This window comes from Mustelus asterias, chromosome 4, assembly GCF_964213995.1.
Source record: "Mustelus asterias chromosome 4, sMusAst1.hap1.1, whole genome shotgun sequence".
Lineage (NCBI taxonomy): Eukaryota > Metazoa > Chordata > Chondrichthyes > Carcharhiniformes > Triakidae > Mustelus > Mustelus asterias.
The window spans coordinates 70,870,343-70,889,201 of NC_135804.1; the positions used below are offsets into that span (position 1 = coordinate 70,870,343).

The following is an 18,859-nucleotide window of genomic DNA, read 5'->3' on the forward strand; positions in this document are numbered from 1 at the left end:
TACAGCTTGACAGCTAAGATCCAGTCCTTCCCATTCTCCACTGAGATTCTCCCTTTTCTCCACACTGCTACTGACCAGAGACTTCTCACAGAATTATCCTTCCAAATTCTTCAAACAAACATTTTAAAAAACATATTTACTGTCTAAATAGGATTAGTGCCCAATTCCCAATCATACAGCAAAGAGTAATTCTGCTGTAATTTTCCTACTCTTATAAATTCATTCAAGGATTTATAAAATATACAAATACAATATTGACATTAATATTTGAGTTTAATATAGTGGACAGTGAGTGTAGATTTAAAAGAACACACTCGTCTCAGTTAGCAAGATAAATCACTGGCAAATCACAAGTTACAAGAGACATGATAATTTATCTCATTCCTGTTTCTGGATTCTTTCTTTGCTCAAATGGCCCGTTGATATTCCTCTATTCCAACTTCAAAGGTATTTCATTGGCTGTGAAGGACTTTGGGACATTTTCAGCTGGTGGAGGATGTTACGTAAATGCAAGTTCCTTTTCCCAAGCAGCCTTGAGCATTGTCCTGAGTGGAAGGAGTCCCAGTTTCTGAGAATGAGCATGGGTGGTGGGGAGTGCTGATACAGGGGTTGCTTTCAGTGAAAGCTTCATTGCTTCTCTCTCTTCTTATGCAGCTGGCAGCCGGTCATGAGCTATATTGACAGCAAGTTTGAGGATTTCCTAAACTCCGAGTCCCGAGTGAATCGGCGCCAAATGGCAGACACCCGTGTGCACTGCTGCCTGTACTTCATCGCTCCGTCAGGACATGGGTGAGTCCTGTATTGGGATGGAATGGGAAAAGGGTTCTGTCTCATACACATACCAGGTCCCAAAGTATTTAAAAACTCTGCGACCAGCCTGAACGAGTACGCCACTACCGTAACTGACTTCATTTGTAAGTGCATAGAAGACTGTGTGCCAAAGTGGCAAATCCGCGTGTTTATCAACCGAAAACCATAGATGAACAGGGATATCCACTGCTTGCTGAAATCTAGGTCTGAGGCGTTCAAGTCAGGCGACCTGACCTATATAAGAAAGCCAGATATGACCTAAGGAGATCTATCAAATATGCCAAAAGACAGTACCTGACCAAGCTAGAGTCCCAGGCTAGCTACACAGACCTCTGCTGACTATGGCAAGGTCTGCAAGACGTAACAGGTTACAAGATGAAGGCATGTAAAATCACCGGCTCCAGCGCACCCCTCCCTGATGAGCTCAATGCATTCTATGCCCGTTTTGAGCAAGAGGTCAGCGAGAGCGCACCCTCCAACCCGGAAGCCTCAGATAAACCTATATCTGAGGTCACCATTGCAGATTTAGAGCAGCCTTCTCGAGGGTCAACCCACAGAAAGTGACTGGCCCGATGGGGCATCCGGACAAGCACTCATCCTGCATGGATCAGCTGGCCGGGGTATTCACAGACATCTTCAACCTCTCTTTACAACAATCTGAGGTCCCTATCTGCTTCAAGAAGATGACCATCATCCTGGTACCAAAGAAAAGCAAGCAGAGTGCCTTAATGACTATCTTCCAGTGGTTCTGACATCCATCATTATGAAATGCTTCGAAAGGTTAGTCATGGCACGAATCAATTCCAGCCTCCTGGATTGCCTGGAACCACCACAGTTCGCCCACCACCACAACAGGTCCACAGCAGACGCCATCACCCTGGTCCTGCACTCAACCCTGGAACACCTAGATAACAAAGACACTTATGTCAAATTCCTGTTTATTGACTACAGCTCAGCTCATCATTGTTCCTACGTAACTCATCTCCAAACTCCATGGCCTGGGCCTCAGCTCCTCCCTCTGCAACTGGATCCTGAACTTCCCAACCCACAGACCACAATCAGTAAGGATAGGCAACAACAGCTCCTCCACAATCATCCTCAACACCGGTGCCCTACAGGGCTGTGGCCTCAGCCTCCTAATATACTCCTTGTACACCTATGACTGTGTGGCCAAATTCCCCACCACCTCGATTTTCAAGGTTGCTGATGACACTGCTGTAGTGGGTCAGATCTCAAACAATGATGAGACAGAGTACAGGAATGAGATAGAGAATCTGAGGAACTGGTGTGACGACAATAGTCTCTCCCTCAATATCAACAAAATGAAGGAAATTGTCATCAACTTCAGGAAGCGTAGTGGAGAACATGCCCCTGTCTACATCAATGGGGACGAAGTAGAAAGGGTCGACAGCTTCAAGTTTTTAGGTGTCCGAATCACCAACAACCTGTCGTGGACCCCCCCATGCCGACACTATAGTTAAGAAAGCCCACCAACGCCTCTACTTTCTCAGAAGACTAAGGAAATTTGGCATGTCAGCTACAACTCTCACCTACTTTTATAGATGCACCATAGAAAGCATTCTTTCTGTTTGTATCACAGTTTGGTATGGCTCCTGATCTGTCCAAGACTGCAAGAAACTACAAAAGGTCGTGAATGTAGTCCAGTCCATCACGCAAACCAGCCTCCCATCCATTGACTTTGCCTACACTTCCCATTGCCTCAGAAAAGCAGCCAACATAATTAAGGACCCTACGCACCCTGGACATGCACTCTTCCATGCACTTGTCCCATTGGGAAAAAGATACAAAACGTACCAACCAATTCAAGAACAGTTCCTTCCCTGCTTGATGTCAGACTTTTGAATGGACCTACCTCACACTAAGTTGATCTTTCTCTGCACTCTAACTAGTACTAACACTACATTCTGCACTTTCTCCTTTCCTTCTCTATGAACGATATGTTTTGTCTGTATAGCATGCAAGAAACAATACTTTTCACTGTATAATACATGTGACAGTAATTGATAAATCAAACACTTCTCTGATCGTCAGCCCCACAATAGATGGGGAAGGAGAATTGTCATCATCAGAATCAAAAGAATGGCTGCAGTGGGGAGGTAGGATCAGCGTGTCACTGCTGCAGTAAAGAACCAGCACAGACACAAAGTCCAAATGGTGTCTCTGCTGCCGCAAATCATTTGCCCCTATATGTGGTGGAATTTGAAAACTGTACAAATACAATTAAAATCCAGTTCTAACTCCTGAATAACAATGCACTTGATTACCCCTCTGATACCCTGGAATCCCGACCCACCCTACCCTCCCCCACTTGCCTTACACACTTGCTTCTCTATGTAGATTCTCAAAATGGCTCTTAAACAAAGGGACAAAAAGGGATGTGTGGCTTGGTTTCCCCTGACACTCCAAGACTAAAGAGGACGGACTGCAGGAACGGGTGCATTCCACATTTCTCAGATCAGAAGTCCAGACGAGAAATGTGGACAGTTTAGATGCTTAGCCACCCTGGGCAGATTTGATTTGATTTATTGTTGTCCATGTGTTAGTATACAAGGAAAAGTATTGTTTCTTGTGCGCTATACAGACAGGCAAAGCATACCGTATATAGAGAAGGAAAGGAAAGAGTGCAGAATGTAGTGTTATAGTCATAGCTAGTGTGTAGAGAAAGACCAACTTAGTGCAAGGTAGATCCATTCAAAAGTCTGACGGCAGCAGGGAAGAAGCTGTTCTTGAATCGGTTGGTACGTGACCTCAGACTCTTGTATCTTTTTCCTAAGGGAAGAAGGTGGAAGAGGTATGTCTGGGGTGCGTGGGGGTCCTTGATTATGCTAGCTGCTTTTGCAAGGCAGTGGGAAGTGTAGACAGACAGAGTCAATGGATGGGAGGCTGATTTGCGTGATGGACTGGGCTATGTTCACAACCCTTTGTAGTTTCTTACAGTCTTTGACAGAGCAGGAGCCATACCATCCAGAAAGGATGCTTTCTGTAAAAGTTGGTGAGAGTTGTAGCGGACATAAAGAACAAAGAACAGTACAGCACAGGAAACAGGCCCTTCGGCCCTGCAAGCCTGCGCCGCTCATTGGTCCAACTTGACCATTCGTTTGCATCCCTCCATTCCCAGACTGCTCATGTGACCATCCAGGTAAGTCTTAAACGATGCCAGCGTGTCTGCCTCCACCACCCTACTTGGCAGCGCATTCCAGGCCCCCACCACCCTCTGTGTAAAAAACGTCCCTCTGATATCTGAGTTATACCTCGTCCCTCTCACCTCGAGCCCGTGACCCATCGTGATCGTCACATCCGACCTGGGAAAAAGCTTCCCACTGTTCACCCTATCTATACCCTTCATAATTTTGTACGCCTCTATTAGGTCTCCCCTCATTCTCCGTCTTTCCAGGGAGAACAAGCCCAGTTTACCCAATCCATCCTCATAGCTAAGACCCTCCATACCAGGCAACATCTTGGTAAACCTTCTCTGCACTCTTTCTAAAGCCTCCACGTCCTTCTGGTAGTGCGGCGACCAGAATTGGATGCAGTACTCCAAATGTGGCCTAACCAGCATTCTATGCAGCTGCAACATCAGACTCCAGCTTTTATACTCTATACCCCGACCTATAAAGGCAAGCACACCATATGCCTTCTTCACCACCTTCTCCACCTGTGCTGCCACCTTCAAGGATTTGTGGACTTGCACACCTAGGACCCTCTGTGTTTCCATACTCTTGATGGCTCTGCCATTTATTGTATAACTCCCCCCTACATTAGTTCTTTCAAAATGCATCACTTTGCATTTATCTGGATTAAATTCCATCTGCCATTTCTCCGCCCAATTTTCCAGCCTATCTATATCTTGCTGTATTGTCCGACAATGTTCATCGCTATCCGCAAGTCCAGCCATCTTCGTGTCATCCGCAAACTTGCTGATAACACCAGTTACACCTTCTTCCAAATCATTTATATATATCACAAATAGCAGAGGTCCCAGTCCAGAGCCCTGCGGAACACCACTGGTCACACACCTCCATCCGGAAAAAGACCCTTCGACTGCTACCCTCTGTCTCCTGTGGCCAAGCAAGTTTTCTATCCATCTAGCCACCTCTCCTTGTATCCCATGAGCCTTAACCTTCTTAACCAACCTGCCATGAGGGACTTTGTCAAATGCCTGCCTGAAATCCATATAGACAACATGCACGACCCTTCCTTCGTCAACCGTTTTTGTCACTTCCTCAAAAAACGCCACCAAATTTGTAAGGCACGACCTCCCTCTTACAAAACCATGCTGTCTGTCACTAATGAGATTGTTCTGTTCTAAATGCGCATACATCCTGTCTCTAAGAATCCTCTCCAACAGCTTCCCTACCACGGACGTCAAGCTCACTGGCCTATAATTACCTGGGTTATCCCTGCTACCCTTCTTAAATAACGGTACCACATTCGCTGTCCTCCAATCCTCAGGGACCTCACCTGTGTCCAATGAAGATACAAAGATTTCCGTCAGAGGCCCAGCAATTACATCTTTTGTCTCCCTGAGCAGTCTAGGATAGATGCTATCAGGCCCTGGGGATTTGTCAGTTTTAATGTTACCTAAAAAACCTAACACTTCCTCCCTTGTAATGGAGATTCTCTCTAATGGGTCAACACCTTCCTCTGAGACACTCCCAGTCAACAAGTCCCTCCTTTGTGAATACCGATGCAAAGTATTCATTTAGGATCTCCCCTATTCCCTTGGGTTCTAAGCATAATTCCCCTCCTTTGTCCCTGAGAGGTCCGACTTTTTCCCTGACAACTCTTTTGTTCCTAACATATGAATAAAATGCCTTAGGATTCTCCTTAATCCTGTCTGCCAAGAACATTTCGTGACCTGCTGAATTTCTTTAGCCTACTGAGAAAGTAGAGGTGTTGTTGGGCTTTCCTAACTGTAGAATGGTGGCAGATTGCTTTAGAAGCATAACTGCATTCAGAGTAGATAAGAGTGTTTGTTTTATTTTACACAGCTTTTACTTGTTGCCTGTGCTCTCTTCCAGGCTGAAGCCTTTGGACATCGAGTTTATGAAACGTTTGCATGACAAGGTGAACATTATTCCACTTATAGCTAAAGCAGACACACTCACCCCCGAGGAGTGCCAACACTTCAAGAAGCAGGTAACAACAAAAACAACTTAGATTTATATAGCACCCTTAAACTAATAAAACTTCCCAAGGTGCTTCACAGGAATATTATAAAAGAAAGTATGACATTGAGTTACAAAATGAGATATTAGGTTAATTGATCAAAATCTGGTCGCATGGGTAGATTTTAAGGTGTGCCTTCAAGAAGCAAAGTGAAGTGGAGAGTTCTAGCAAGGGAATTCCAAAACTAGAGGGCCGAAACAGCAAACGTATGGCCCCACCAATGGTGGAGTGATTATAATTGAGATTGAACAACAGGCCAGAATTAGAGGAGCACAGATATCTTGAAGGATTGTTGGACTGGAGGATATAACCAAGATAGGGAAGGGCGAGGCCATTGACATCAAGGATGAGAATGTTAAAATCGAAACATTGCTTGACTGAGAGCTTAATTTAAATCAGTGAGTACTGAGTGCAAATTAAGACATGGACAGTAACGTTTTGGATGACCTCAAGTTTGCAGAAGATGAAATGTGGGAGCTCAACCATGGAAGCTTTGGAATAGTCAATTCTAGAGTGAATGAATGTCTGGAGGAACTATGACAGAACTTGGGTGATGTTCCGGGTAGAAATAGGCAGTCTTAGAGAGGCATGAATATGAGGTCAACAGCTCATTTCAGGATCAAATGTGACTCAAGGTTGTGAACAAACTGGCTTCATCTCAAACAATTTCCATGGGATGGGATGGTGTCGGTGGTGAGGGAACAGAGTTTGGAGTGGGGACTGAAAACAATGGCTTCAATTGTCCCAATATTTAACTGATGCAAATTTCTGCTTATCTAGTAATGTATGTCAGATAAGCAGTCTGGTGATTAAGCAAAGATGGAGAGGTCGGGAAAGGTGGAAACTTGGGGGAGATTCTGGTAGTCAGCTTGGCGCGGGGTTACTGCAGAGTATACATAGTGAGGGAAGCATCCTCACCATCTGAATCACAGAATTCATACAGTGCAAAAGGAGACCATTTGGTCCATCGAGTCTGCACCGACCACAATCCACCCAGGTCCTAAGCCCGTTATCCATTTAGTTACGCTGATAGTCCCTCTGATACTAAGGGACAATTTAACATAACCAATCAACCGAGCCTGCAAATCTTTGGAGAGTGGGAGGAAACCAGACCATCTGGAGGGAATCCACGGAGACACTGGGAGAAAGTGCGAACTCCATATGAACCCGTGTCCCTGGCGCTGTGAGGCAGTAGTGCTAACCACTGTGGCATCATGCCACCCTGGGGAGTGTTTATACTGTCACACAGACTGAGGGGAATATCCATATTGTCTGGGCAGAGTATCCATATTGTCTGGGCAGAGTACCCGTCTTGTCTGGGCAGAGTACCCGTCTTGTCTGGGCAGAGTACCCGTCTTGTCTGGGCAGAGTACCCGTCTTGTCTGGGCAGAGTACCCGTCTTGTCTGGGCAGAGTACCCGTCTTGTCTGGGCAGAGTACCCGTCTTGTCTGGGCAGAGTACCCGTCTTGTCTGGGCAGAGTACCCGTCTTGTCTGGGCAGAGTGTCCGTCTTGTCTGGTCTGGGCAGAGTGTCCGTACTGTCTGGTCTGGGCAGAGTGTCCGTACTGTCTGGTCTGGGCAGAGTGTCCGTACTGTCTGGTCTGGGCAGAGTGTCCGTACTGTCTGGTCTGGGCAGAGTGTCCGTACTGTCTGGTCTGGGCAGAGTGTCCGTACTGTCTGGTCTTGGCAGAGTGTCCGTACTGTCTGGTCTGGGCAGAGTGTCCGTACTGTCTGGTCTGGGCAGAGTGTCCGTACTGTCTGGTCTGGGCAGAGTGTCCGTACTGTCTGGTCTGGGCAGAGTGTCCGTACTGTCTGGTCTGGGCAGAGTGTCCGTACTGTCTGGTCTGGGCAGAGTGTCCGTACTGTCTGGTCTGGGCAGAGTGTCCGTACTGTCTGGTCTGGGCAGAGTGTCCGTACTGTCTGGTCTGGGCAGAGTGTCCGTACTGTCTGGTCTGGGCAGAGTGTCCGTACTGTCTGGTCTGGGCAGAGTGTCCGTACTGTCTGGTCTGGGCAGAGTGTCCGTACTGTCTGGTCTGGGCAGAGTGTCCGTACTGTCTGGTCTGGGCAGAGTGTCCGTACTGTCTGGTCTGGGCAGAGTGTCCGTACTGTCTGGTCTGGGCAGAGTGTCCGTACTGTCTGGTCTGGGCAGAGTGTCCGTACTGTCTGGTCTGGGCAGAGTGTCCGTACTGTCTGGTCTGGGCAGAGTGTCCGTACTGTCTGGTCTGGGCAGAGTGTCCGTACTGTCTGGTCTGGGCAGAGTGTCCGTACTGTCTGGTCTGGGCAGAGTGTCCGTACTGTCTGGTCTGGGCAGAGTGTCCGTACTGTCTGGTCTGGGCAGAGTGTCCGTGCTGTCTGGTCTGGGCAGAGTGTCCGTGCTGTCTGGTCTGGGCAGAGTGTCCGTACTGTCTGGTCTGGGCAGAGTGTCCGTACTGTCTGGTCTGGGCAGAGTGTCCGTACTGTCTGGTCTGGGCAGAGTGTCCGTACTGTCTGGTCTGGGCAGAGTGTCCGTACTGTCTGGTCTGGGCAGAGTGTCCGTACTGTCTGGTCTGGGCAGAGTGTCCGTACTGTCTGGTCTGGGCAGAGTGTCCGTACTGTCTGGTCTGGGCAGAGTGTCCGTACTGTCTGGTCTGGGCAGAGTGTCCGTACTGTCTGGTCTGGGCAGAGTGTCCGTACTGTCTGGTCTGGGCAGAGTGTCCGTACTGTCTTGTCTGGGCAGAGTGTCCGTACTGTCTTGTCTGGGCAGAGTGTCCGTACTGTCTTGTCTGGGCAGAGTGTCCGTACTGTCTTGTCTGGGCAGAGTGTCCGTACTGTCTTGTCTGGGCAGAGTGTCCGTACTGTCTTGTCTGGGCAGAGTGTCCGTACTGTCTGGTCTGGGCAGAGTGTCCGTACTGTCTGGTCTGGGCAGAGTGTCCGTACTGTCTGGTCTGGGCAGAGTGTCCGTACTGTCTGGTCTGGGCAGAGTGTCCGTACTGTCTGGTCTGGGCAGAGTGTCCGTACTGTCTGGTCTGGGCAGAGTGTCCGTACTGTCTGGTCTGGGCAGAGTGTCCGTACTGTCTGGTCTGGGCAGAGTGTCCGTACTGTCTGGTCTGGGCAGAGTGTCCGTACTGTCTGGTCTGGGCAGAGTGTCCGTACTGTCTGGTCTGGGCAGAGTGTCCGTACTGTCTGGTCTGGGCAGAGTGTCCGTGCTGTCTGGTCTGGGCAGAGTGTCCGTACTGTCTGGTCTGGGCAGAGTGTCCGTGCTGTCTGGTCTGGGCAGAGTGTCCGTGCTGTCTGGTCTGGGCAGAGTGTCCGTGCTGTCTGGTCTGGGCAGAGTGTCCGTGCTGTCAGGTCTGGGCAGAGTGTCCGTGCTGTCAGGTCTGGGCAGAGTGTCCGTGCTGTCAGGTCTGGGCAGAGTGTCCGTGCTGTCTGGTCTGGGCAGAGTGTCCGTGCTGTCTGGTCTGGGCAGAGTGTCCGTGCTGTCTGGTCTAGGCAGAGTGTCCGTGCTGTCTGGTCTGGGCAGAGTGTCCGTGCTGTCAGGTCTGGGCAGAGTGTCCGTGCTGTCTGGTCTGGGCACAGTGTCCGTACTGTCTGGTCTGGGCACAGTGCCCGCACTGTCTGGTCCGGGCACAGTGCCCGCACTGTCTGGTCCGGGCACAGTGCCCGCCCTGTCTGGTCCGGGCACAGTGCCCGCCCTGTCTGGTCCGGGCACAGTGCCCGCCCTGTCAGGTCCGGGCACAGTGCCCGCCCTGTCTGGTCCGGGCACAGTGCCCGCCCTGTCTGGTCCGGGCACAGTGCCCGCCCTGTCTGGTCCGGGCACAGTGCCCGCCCTGTCTGGTCCGGGCACCGTGTCCCTACCGTCTGGGGAGCGGGTCGGCGCTGTCATACAGTGAGCGGAGTATTCATGCTGCCTGGAGCGAGTGTCTTTTCTGTCACAGGGAAGAAATACCGTTCCCCAGGGGCCGTCCACTAGGCGCAGGGTGAGGGCGGGGTCTGTCCCCTCGGCGCAATGTGAGGGTTGGGACCGTCCCCCAGGCGCAGGGCGAGGGCCGCGAATCTTCTGTCAGCTCTTGAGATCCACTTCTCTTCGTACAGATAATGAAGGAGATCAAGGACCAGAAGATTAAGATTTATGAATTTCCAGGTACAGAAGATGAAGAGGAAAACAAATTGGTGAAAAAGTTTAAGGTAATTTGTTATTTTCTTTTTGCTGTGGTACTTGAGTAAGTTCATTCACACAGCACACTGATAAATCAACCAACCTCACTGAGAGTGTCACTCTGTACAAGCACTCTGATTAAACCACACTGCTCACTGAGAGGTGTCACTGTATAACACACTGATTAAACCACACACCACACCTCACTGGGCGGAGAGATGGCAGATGGAGTTTAATCCGGATAAATGTGAGGTAATGCATTTTGGAAGGTCTAATACAGATAGGAAATATACAATAAATGGCAGAACCCTTAAGAGTATTGATAGGCAAAGGAATCTGGGTGAACAGGTACACAGGTCACTGAAAGTGGCAATGCAGGTGGAGAAGGTAGTCAAGAAGGCATACGGCATGCTTGCCTTCATTGGCCAGGGTATTGAGTTTAAAAATTGGCAAGTCACGTTGACGCTTTATAGAACCTTAGTGAGGCCGCACTTGGAATATAGTGTTCAATTCTGGTCGCCACACTACCAGAAGGATGTGGAGGCTTTGGAGAGGATACAGAAAAGATTTACCAGGATGTTGCCTGGTATGGAGGGCATTAGCTATGAGGAGAGGTTGGAGAAACTTGGTTTGTTCTCACTGGAGCGACGGAGGTCGAGGGGAGACCTGATAGAAGTCTACAAGATTGTGAGAGGCATGGACAGAGTGGATAGTCAGAAGCTTTTTCCCAGGGTGGAAGAGTCATTACTAGGGGGCATAGGTTTAAGGTGCAAGGGGCAAGTTTTAAAAGAGACGTACGAGGCAGATTTTTTACACAGTGAGTGGTGGGTGTCTGGAACTCGTTGCCGGGGGTGGTAGTGGTAGCGGATACAGTAGTGACTTTTAAGGGGCATCTTGACAAGTACATGAATGAGATGGGAATAGAGGGATATGGTTCCCGGAAGCGTAGGGGGTTTTAGTTAAGTCGGGCAGCAAGGTCGGTGCAGGCTTGGAGGGCCGAAGGGCCTGTTCCTGTGCTGTTACTTTCTTTGTTCTTTGAGAGTGTCACTCTGTACAGCACTCTGATTAAACCACACACCTTCGTGAGAGTGTGTCACTCTGTACAACATGCTGATTAAACCTTACACCTCACTGAGAGTGTCAGTCTGTACAGCACTCTGATTAAATCACACTCTATACAAAACTCTGATTAACCCACACTTCTCGCTGAGAGTGTCACTGTTCAGCATTCTGGCAGACTCAAATCTTAATGGAGATTCATTTTCACCTTTTGAGTTTACTTTCCTACCTATCTTTGTGTCATTAGTCCCTTCATCCACAACCTTGTTGTAGATAGTTGAGGCTGCAACACTGATCCCTATTGAACTCCCATTATTACATCTTGTTAACCTGAAAATAGCCCATTAGCCCTATTTTCTGCTTCCTATTAGTTTAGCAGTCCTTGTTGATCCATGCCAATGTTACCCCCTTCACCATGAGCTTTAGGTTCTGTCGTGACCTTTGATGTGGCACCTTGTCAAATGGCTTTTGGAAATCCAAGTAAACCATATCTGCAGGTTCCCTTTATATTGCTGGTTCCTTCTTCAAATAACTCTTGTAAATTAATTAGACACATTTCTCTCTCGCAAAACCATCTGCCTGATCAAATTATGATTTTCTAAGTATCCTGCTAAACCTCCTCATTGATGGAAACTAGCATTTTCTCTATAATAGACCATAAGACATAGGAGCAGAAGTAGGCCATTTGGCCCATCAAGGCTGTTCTGCCAGATAATGAGATCATGACTTTTTATTATTCATTCGTGGGACATGGGTGCTGTTGGCTGGCCAGCATTTATTGCCCAACCCTAGTTGCCCTTGTTCAGAGAGCAGTTGAGATTCAACCACATAGCTGTGGCTCTGGAGTCACATGTAGGCCAGACTAGGTAAGGACGACAGATTTTCTTCCCTAAAGGACATTAGTGAGCCAGGTGGGTTTTTCCGACAATTATTTCATGATCATCATGACTAGCTCGATCATGAGTGCTGCTGCCGAGCCACTCTTGGTGGTGGACGTTTCAATCCCCCACCCAAAGTACATCTTGCACCCTTGCTATCCTCAGTGCTTCCTCCAAGTGTTGAGCAACATGGTACTGATGCATCAGCCGAAGGAGGAAGGTACGTGGTAACCAGTAAGAGGTTTCCTTGCTCATGTTTAAGCTGAAGCCACAAGACTTCATGGGTCCAGAGTCGATGTTAAGGACTCCCAGGGCAACTCCCTCCCGACTGTATACCACTATGCTGCCGCCGCCTCCTCTGCTGGGTCGGTCTTGCCGGTGGGACAAGACATATCCATGGTGGTGTCTGAGATGTGATCAGTAAGGTATGATTCCATGAGAATGACTATGTCAGGCTGTCACTCGACTAGTCTGTGAGACAGCTCTCCCAATTTTGACACTAGCCCCCCAGATGTTAGTAAGGAAGACTTTGCAGGGTCAACAGGGCTGTTTGTTTTGCCGTTGTTTTTTCCAGTACCTAGGTCGATGCCAGTTGGTCCATCCATTTCACTTCTTTGTTGAGACTTTGTAGCGATTGATACAACTGAATGGTTTGCTAGGCCATTTCGGAAGGCAGTTGGGAGTCAACCACATTGCTGTGACTCTGGAGTCACATGTAGGACAGATCAGGTGAGGACGACAGATTTCGTTCCTAAAGGACATTAGTGAACCAAATAGATTTTTCCGACATTTGGCAATGGTTTCATGGTCATCAGTAGATTCTTAATTTCAGATTTTTTAAAAATTAAATTAAAATTTCACCATAGATTCAACCCCAGATCCCCAGATTATTAGCTCAGTTTCTGGATTAATAGTCTAGCGATAATACCACCAAGCCATCACTCCCCGAAATCTGAAATAATAATCCGCAACCCCAAGGGACAAATTTAGTGTATAGTTTCCTACTTTCTGTCATTCTCACTTAAACAGAGGAGTTATACTGGCCTTTCCCAACGTGATGGACCCTTTCCAGAATGTAGGGAATTTTGGTCAATTAAACCAATGCATCTACTATCTCAGCCACCGCTTCTTTTAAGACCCTACCATGCAGCCCACGAGATTCTGGAGACTTCCCAGCTTTTAGTTGTAATTGTTTTCGCAGTACCTGGTGATTGTATTTATTTTGAGTTCCTCCTCCTCTTGATCTACAATTATTTCTGGGATGTTATTTGTGTTTTTTACAGTGAAGATAGACACAAACTATCTGTTCAGCGCTTCCAACATTTCCTTATTTTGCATTATTAATTCCCCAGTCACACACTCTAGAGGTCCAGCGCTCACCCTTGTTACATTTTTGCTCGTGGAAGAGACTCTTACCATTTTTTTCAGCATGCTTTGTGCCAAGCTCCAATTTCTCCCTCATTTTTTGCTGGTTTTTATATTGTGTCCAATCGTCTGACCTGCCACTAATTTTTTCTATCAATTTGACACTATATTTAACTTTCTTAATTAGCCACAGATGGTGTGCCCTTCCCCCGGAGTCTTTCTTTCTCATTGGAATGCATCTTTCTTGAGTATTATGAAATATCTCCTTAAATGTCTGCCACTGCATCGCTACACGTGAATATATTCAAAACTGAGTTAGATAGATTTTCATTTGACAAGGGAGTCGAAGGTTATGGGGGGCGGTAGACAAGAAATAGAGCTGAGGACACAATCTGATCAGCCATGATCTTACTGAATGGCACAGCAGGCCCAAGAGGCTGAATGGCCGACTCCTGCTCCTTATTCCTGTGTTCTCACATGCTCAATTTGCTGTACAACTGGAAGTGGACGCAGTACTCAATGTTTGACCAGGAGTAACTAATCCTAGTCAGTCCACACATTGGGGGTGGCACAGTGGTTAGCACTGCTGCCGCACAGCTCCAGAGACCTGGGTTCGATTCCTGGCTTGGGTCACTGTCTGTGTGGAGTTTGCATGTTCTCCCCATGTCTGCATGGGTTTCCTCCCATAGTCCAAAGATGTGCCGGTTAGGTGCATTGACCATGCTAAATTGCCCTTTAGTGTCCCAGGATGCATAGGTTAGAGAGATTGGCGGGGTAAATATGTGGAGTTATGTGGATAGGGCCTAGATGGGATTGTTGTCGGTGCAGACTCGATGGGCTGAATGGCCTCCTTCTGCATTGTAGGGTTTCTATGGTTTCTTAGTCACAGCACTGACCTGGGTCTGACACCACAGCTGAACACAGCACGGACCTGGGTCTGACCACAGCTGGAGATAGTGCTGTCCTGGATCTGACCACAGCTGGGGACATTGCTCAGTAGGTCTGACCACAGCTGGAGCAAGCGTTGACCTGGGTCTGCCCACAGCCAGAGACAGCACTGACCTGGGTCTGAGCATAGGTGGAGTCAGTATCCTACTTTTCTTCTGACTGGAAAGCCCTCCATAGTCTGGCCACCACATCCTTCTCTTTTTGTAATGTGCCCTGCAATGGCTGTATATCCTGCTGTAGTGAAGACTGAGGTTAATATTATGTTTTATCTCCCCAGGACCGTGTACCACTGGCAGTTGTTGGGAGCACCCTTGTCTTTGAAGTCAGTGGCAGGAAGGTTAGAGGTCGTCAGTATCCATGGGGAGTGGCAGAAGGTAAAAAAAAATTTAATTTCAGCTTCTGCCTTCAAGCTTTTCAAATCATTCCATGTAAGAGCCTTTTGGGAACCAAGCAGTGTTACATCTATTGTTGTCCCCACACCTGCCTCCAAAGCTGACATCAACACCTTGAGGCTGCATGCTAACTTATTCCAATCATTACCAACCTTATTCCCCATGGGATCTCTGAATTTTACTCTCTTTTACGCCTGTTGTCCCTTTTCCCCATTTATAATCAGGGTGTATCTATCCTAATCTTGTTATGCAGCCAGGACTATATACACATGCAACTCAAACTACATTCATATTTCTGTATTTGGCTCTCCCTCTGGACCCATTTGTTCTATTGATATTGTCATTTATATTAATGCCATAGATGACTATGTGGGGGGTAGGATTAGTAAATTTGGGAATGACACAATGATTGGCCGGGTGGTTAACAGTGAGGATGAGTGTCTTGGGCTACAAGAAGATATAGACAGAATGGTCAATTGAGCAGAGAAGTGGCAGATGGAATTTAATCCTGAAAAGTGTGAGGTGATACACTTTAGAAGGAGTAATTTGACAAGGAAGTACTCAATGAACAGCATGACACTAGGAAGTTCTGTGGACCTTGATGTGTTTGTCCATAGATCTCTGATGGTAGAAGGGCATGTTAGTAGAGTGGTGAAAAAGGCATACAGAGTCATAGAGATTTACAGCATGGAAACAGGCCCTTCGGCCCAACTTGTCCATGCCATCCTTTTTTTTAACTACTAAGCTAGTCCCAATTGTCTGTGTTTGGCCCATACCCCTCTATACCCATCTTAACCATGTAACTGTCTAAATGCTTTTTAAAGACAAAACTGTACCCGCCTCTACTACTACCTCTGGTAGCTCATCCCAGTCACTCACCATCCTGTGTGTGAAAAACTGCCCTCTGGACTCTTTTGTATCTCTCCCCTCTCCACCTTCAACTTATGTCCTCTAGTTTTAGACTCCCCTACCTTTGGGACACTTGCCTTTATCAATCAAGGCATAGATTACAAAAGCAGGGAAGTCATGTTGGAGTTGTATAGAACTTTGGTGAGGCCAAAGCTGGAGTACTGTGAGCAGTTCTTGACACCACATTATCGGAAGGATATGATTATACTGGGCTGGGTGCAGAGGAGATTCACCAGGATGCTGCCTCGGAGAGAACATTTAAGTATGAGGAGAAGCTGGAAAAAGCTTGGGTTGTTTTCTTTGGAGCAGAGAAATCTAAGGATCGAGGTGTACAAGATTGAGGGGCATGGACAGACTGGATAAGGAGCAGCTGTTCCCCTTAGTTGAAGGGTCAGTCATGAGGGACGTAGATTAAGGGTGAGGGGCAGGAGGTTTAGGGGGGATGTGCGGAAAAACTTTTTTACCCAGAGAGTGGTGACAGTCTAGAATGTGCTCACTGGGAGGGTGTCATAGGGGTTTACAGCATGGAAACAGGCCCTTCGGCCCAACTTGTCCATGCCGCCCTTTTTTTTAAAAACCCCTAAGATAATCCCAATTACCTGCATTTGGCCCATATCCCTCTATACCCATCGTACCCATGTAACTATCTAAATGCTTTTTAAAAGATAAAATTGTACCCGCCTCTACTCCTACCTCTGGCAGCTTGTTCCAGACACTCACCATCCTCTGTGTGAAAAAATTGCCCCACTGGACACTTTTGTATCTCTCCCCTCTCACCTTAAACCTTGCCCTCTAGTTTTAGAGATAAATTGCTGCACATCGTTAAAGGTACCTGGATGAGCACTTGACACATCATAACTTTTAAGGCTATGGGCCAAGTGCTGGTAAATGGGTTTAGGTGGGAGTTTAGGTGTTTCTCGCGTGTCAGTGCAGACTCAAGGGGGCGAAAGGGCCTATTCTGTAATGTATGAAGCTATTTCCTCTTTTCCTCACCATTTCTTAAATTCCTTACCGATACTCAATACTGTTGTGATATGGCAGGTGGTAAGTGCCAGGCTGCCCAAATCCTAAAGGGAAACTTGAACAAGCTATCACAACAATTAGCAATTTGTATTTTATCAGAAAGTATCGGAAGTCAGGAGAAAGAATTTCAAACCACATGAAACTAAGTTTAAACATTTATTTTAAAAATTGAAACTTAAAGACCCGATTACATTTACACAATTAACACTTCTACAAACTTCTACAAACATTTCGCAAAACAATTTCTGTTTAATTAATTCAGAGCTAAAAATTCCTTTCAGAAAATGGTCTCAGATTTTAATCTATAAAATTCCAGCGAGGAAGTGTGGTCGAGGAATCCACGGGAGTTGGAGGACTTCTAGTTGATTCACTTCTTTGTCTCCATTTTTGGAGATCAGCAATGAAGGGAAGAGTCCAAGATGGACCATGTGAAGGCAATGAGAAGAATTGAAAACAAAGTTGAAAAAATGTCCTAGTTTAGGGTGAGTAGGAAACTGGGACAATAGCAGTGTTATAGATACTGGACTAGTAACTCAGAGGCCTGGATAAAGCCCTGGAAATATGGTTTCAAATCCGTCTTGGCAGTTTGGAATTTACATTTAGTTGATAAATCTGGAATTAAAAACGAGTTTTGGCCATAATGGTCACAAACTATCATATTGTCATAAAGGCCTATCCGGTTCACTAACGTCCTTTAGGGAAGGAAACCTGCTGTCCATAACTAACCTGGCCTACATGTAACTCCAGGATCACAGCAATGTGGTTGACCAGTTGCATTAAACTGCAACAGAAAAGTCAAATGAAAATAAAACTGAATGGATCACCAAGTCACAGGACACAAAAATAGTAAACCCTGGCCTGTCGACCGTACAAAGTCCTCCTTACTAAAATCTGGGGATCTGTGCCAGAATTGGGAGAGCTGTCCCAGAGACTAGTCAAGCAACAGCCTGACATAACCATATTCACTGATACATCGCAGCCCGTGTCCTAGAAACTACCATCACCATCCCTGGGTACAATGTGAAGGGATTGACTCCTCAGCATTAACTCTGGACTTTGTGGGTTTAATTTTCGCATTCTGCCACAGCAGGTTTCCTGACAGACAGAAGCAGTGAATCTAGTGTCGAGCAGAAAATTAGAAACCTGCCTTTGAAGAAGCAATTAGCAGTTCTCCTAATGGCGAGTCATTTATGCCTCTATCTACTGGCGAGAACACTATTTGCATTCATTTAAATCTCATGAATGCTAATTAACACGGCTGTTCACCTTCAATTTGCATTAAGTTGGTGGGAAATTATATCAGCCTCAAATCCTTTTGAAAATCTGTGGCGTGCATAAGTCATTCGATGGTTCGCTCGTGACTTTGAGGTGAATGCAACGTACATAGCCTACCTACCATAACATTGTGTCGCTCTTGTTGCAATCAATGCCTCACTGCTGGGTCTGGAGGATTGTCGTTTCCTGCTCTTTACCAATGTTATCCGTAAGGCACGGTAGAGGTGACAAAGATAATGGGGGAGTACAGGGGGAGGAAGGGTTATACAAGGGCAAACACGGTGGGGGGTGCAGGACAATGGGGAAAGGTGGCTCTGCAAGGGCAGTTGGGGAGGGGTGTGCGGAATGGGAAAGAACATGACGGAAAGCATAGAGCAAGTGGGTGGAGGAGGATGAGGAACAATGGAAGGCAGAGGGAAGACTGAGGGGTGGGAAGCTGGAGCCCAATAAAGGTGCATGAAATACTGACGAACAAGAGGGACCAAAGAGATGTTACATCTTTTGACTAAGGGGATGCACACAGACTTGGGAATGAGGGTTTGGGTGGGTCGGGGGGGGCAGGGGTGGTGATAGTGTGGCAAGTTAAGGATGGTTTGCACAGACATTCACAAGTGGGGGTTTGGGAGGGGTCACTGTTGTCCTTAGAATTCGTCATTGCCATGAGGACTGGGAAAGTGAAAGTCCTTGAGCTGTGGCTTGCAGTCAGGAGTCACAAGACATTTCTGTGGTGATGTGAAAGGAGTCACAGATTACAGGCAGCCTGGGGCAATTTGGACCTCATAGTCAGAAATCAGAAACAGTGCAAAAGTGCAAGGGGCATGCAGCAGGAGGAATCATTGAGACCATGGTGTACTCCAGGGAGAGGCAAAGGACTGT

At 47.2% G+C, this 18,859-nt stretch overlaps 1 protein-coding gene across 1 annotated transcript in view; it reads left to right on the plus strand.

The window, feature by feature from the left end:
* The window catches only part of LOC144492774 (septin-7-like), a 121,699-nt gene that overhangs the window by 68,287 nt on the left and 34,553 nt on the right, over window positions 1-18,859 (plus strand). Inside the window, exons 5-8 of the mRNA XM_078211192.1 lie at window positions 655-789; window positions 5,853-5,970; window positions 10,071-10,163; window positions 14,662-14,758. Of these exons, the coding sequence (XP_078067318.1) occupies window positions 655-789; window positions 5,853-5,970; window positions 10,071-10,163; window positions 14,662-14,758 (443 nt within the window). The remainder of the gene's footprint in view (window positions 1-654; window positions 790-5,852; window positions 5,971-10,070; window positions 10,164-14,661; window positions 14,759-18,859) is intronic.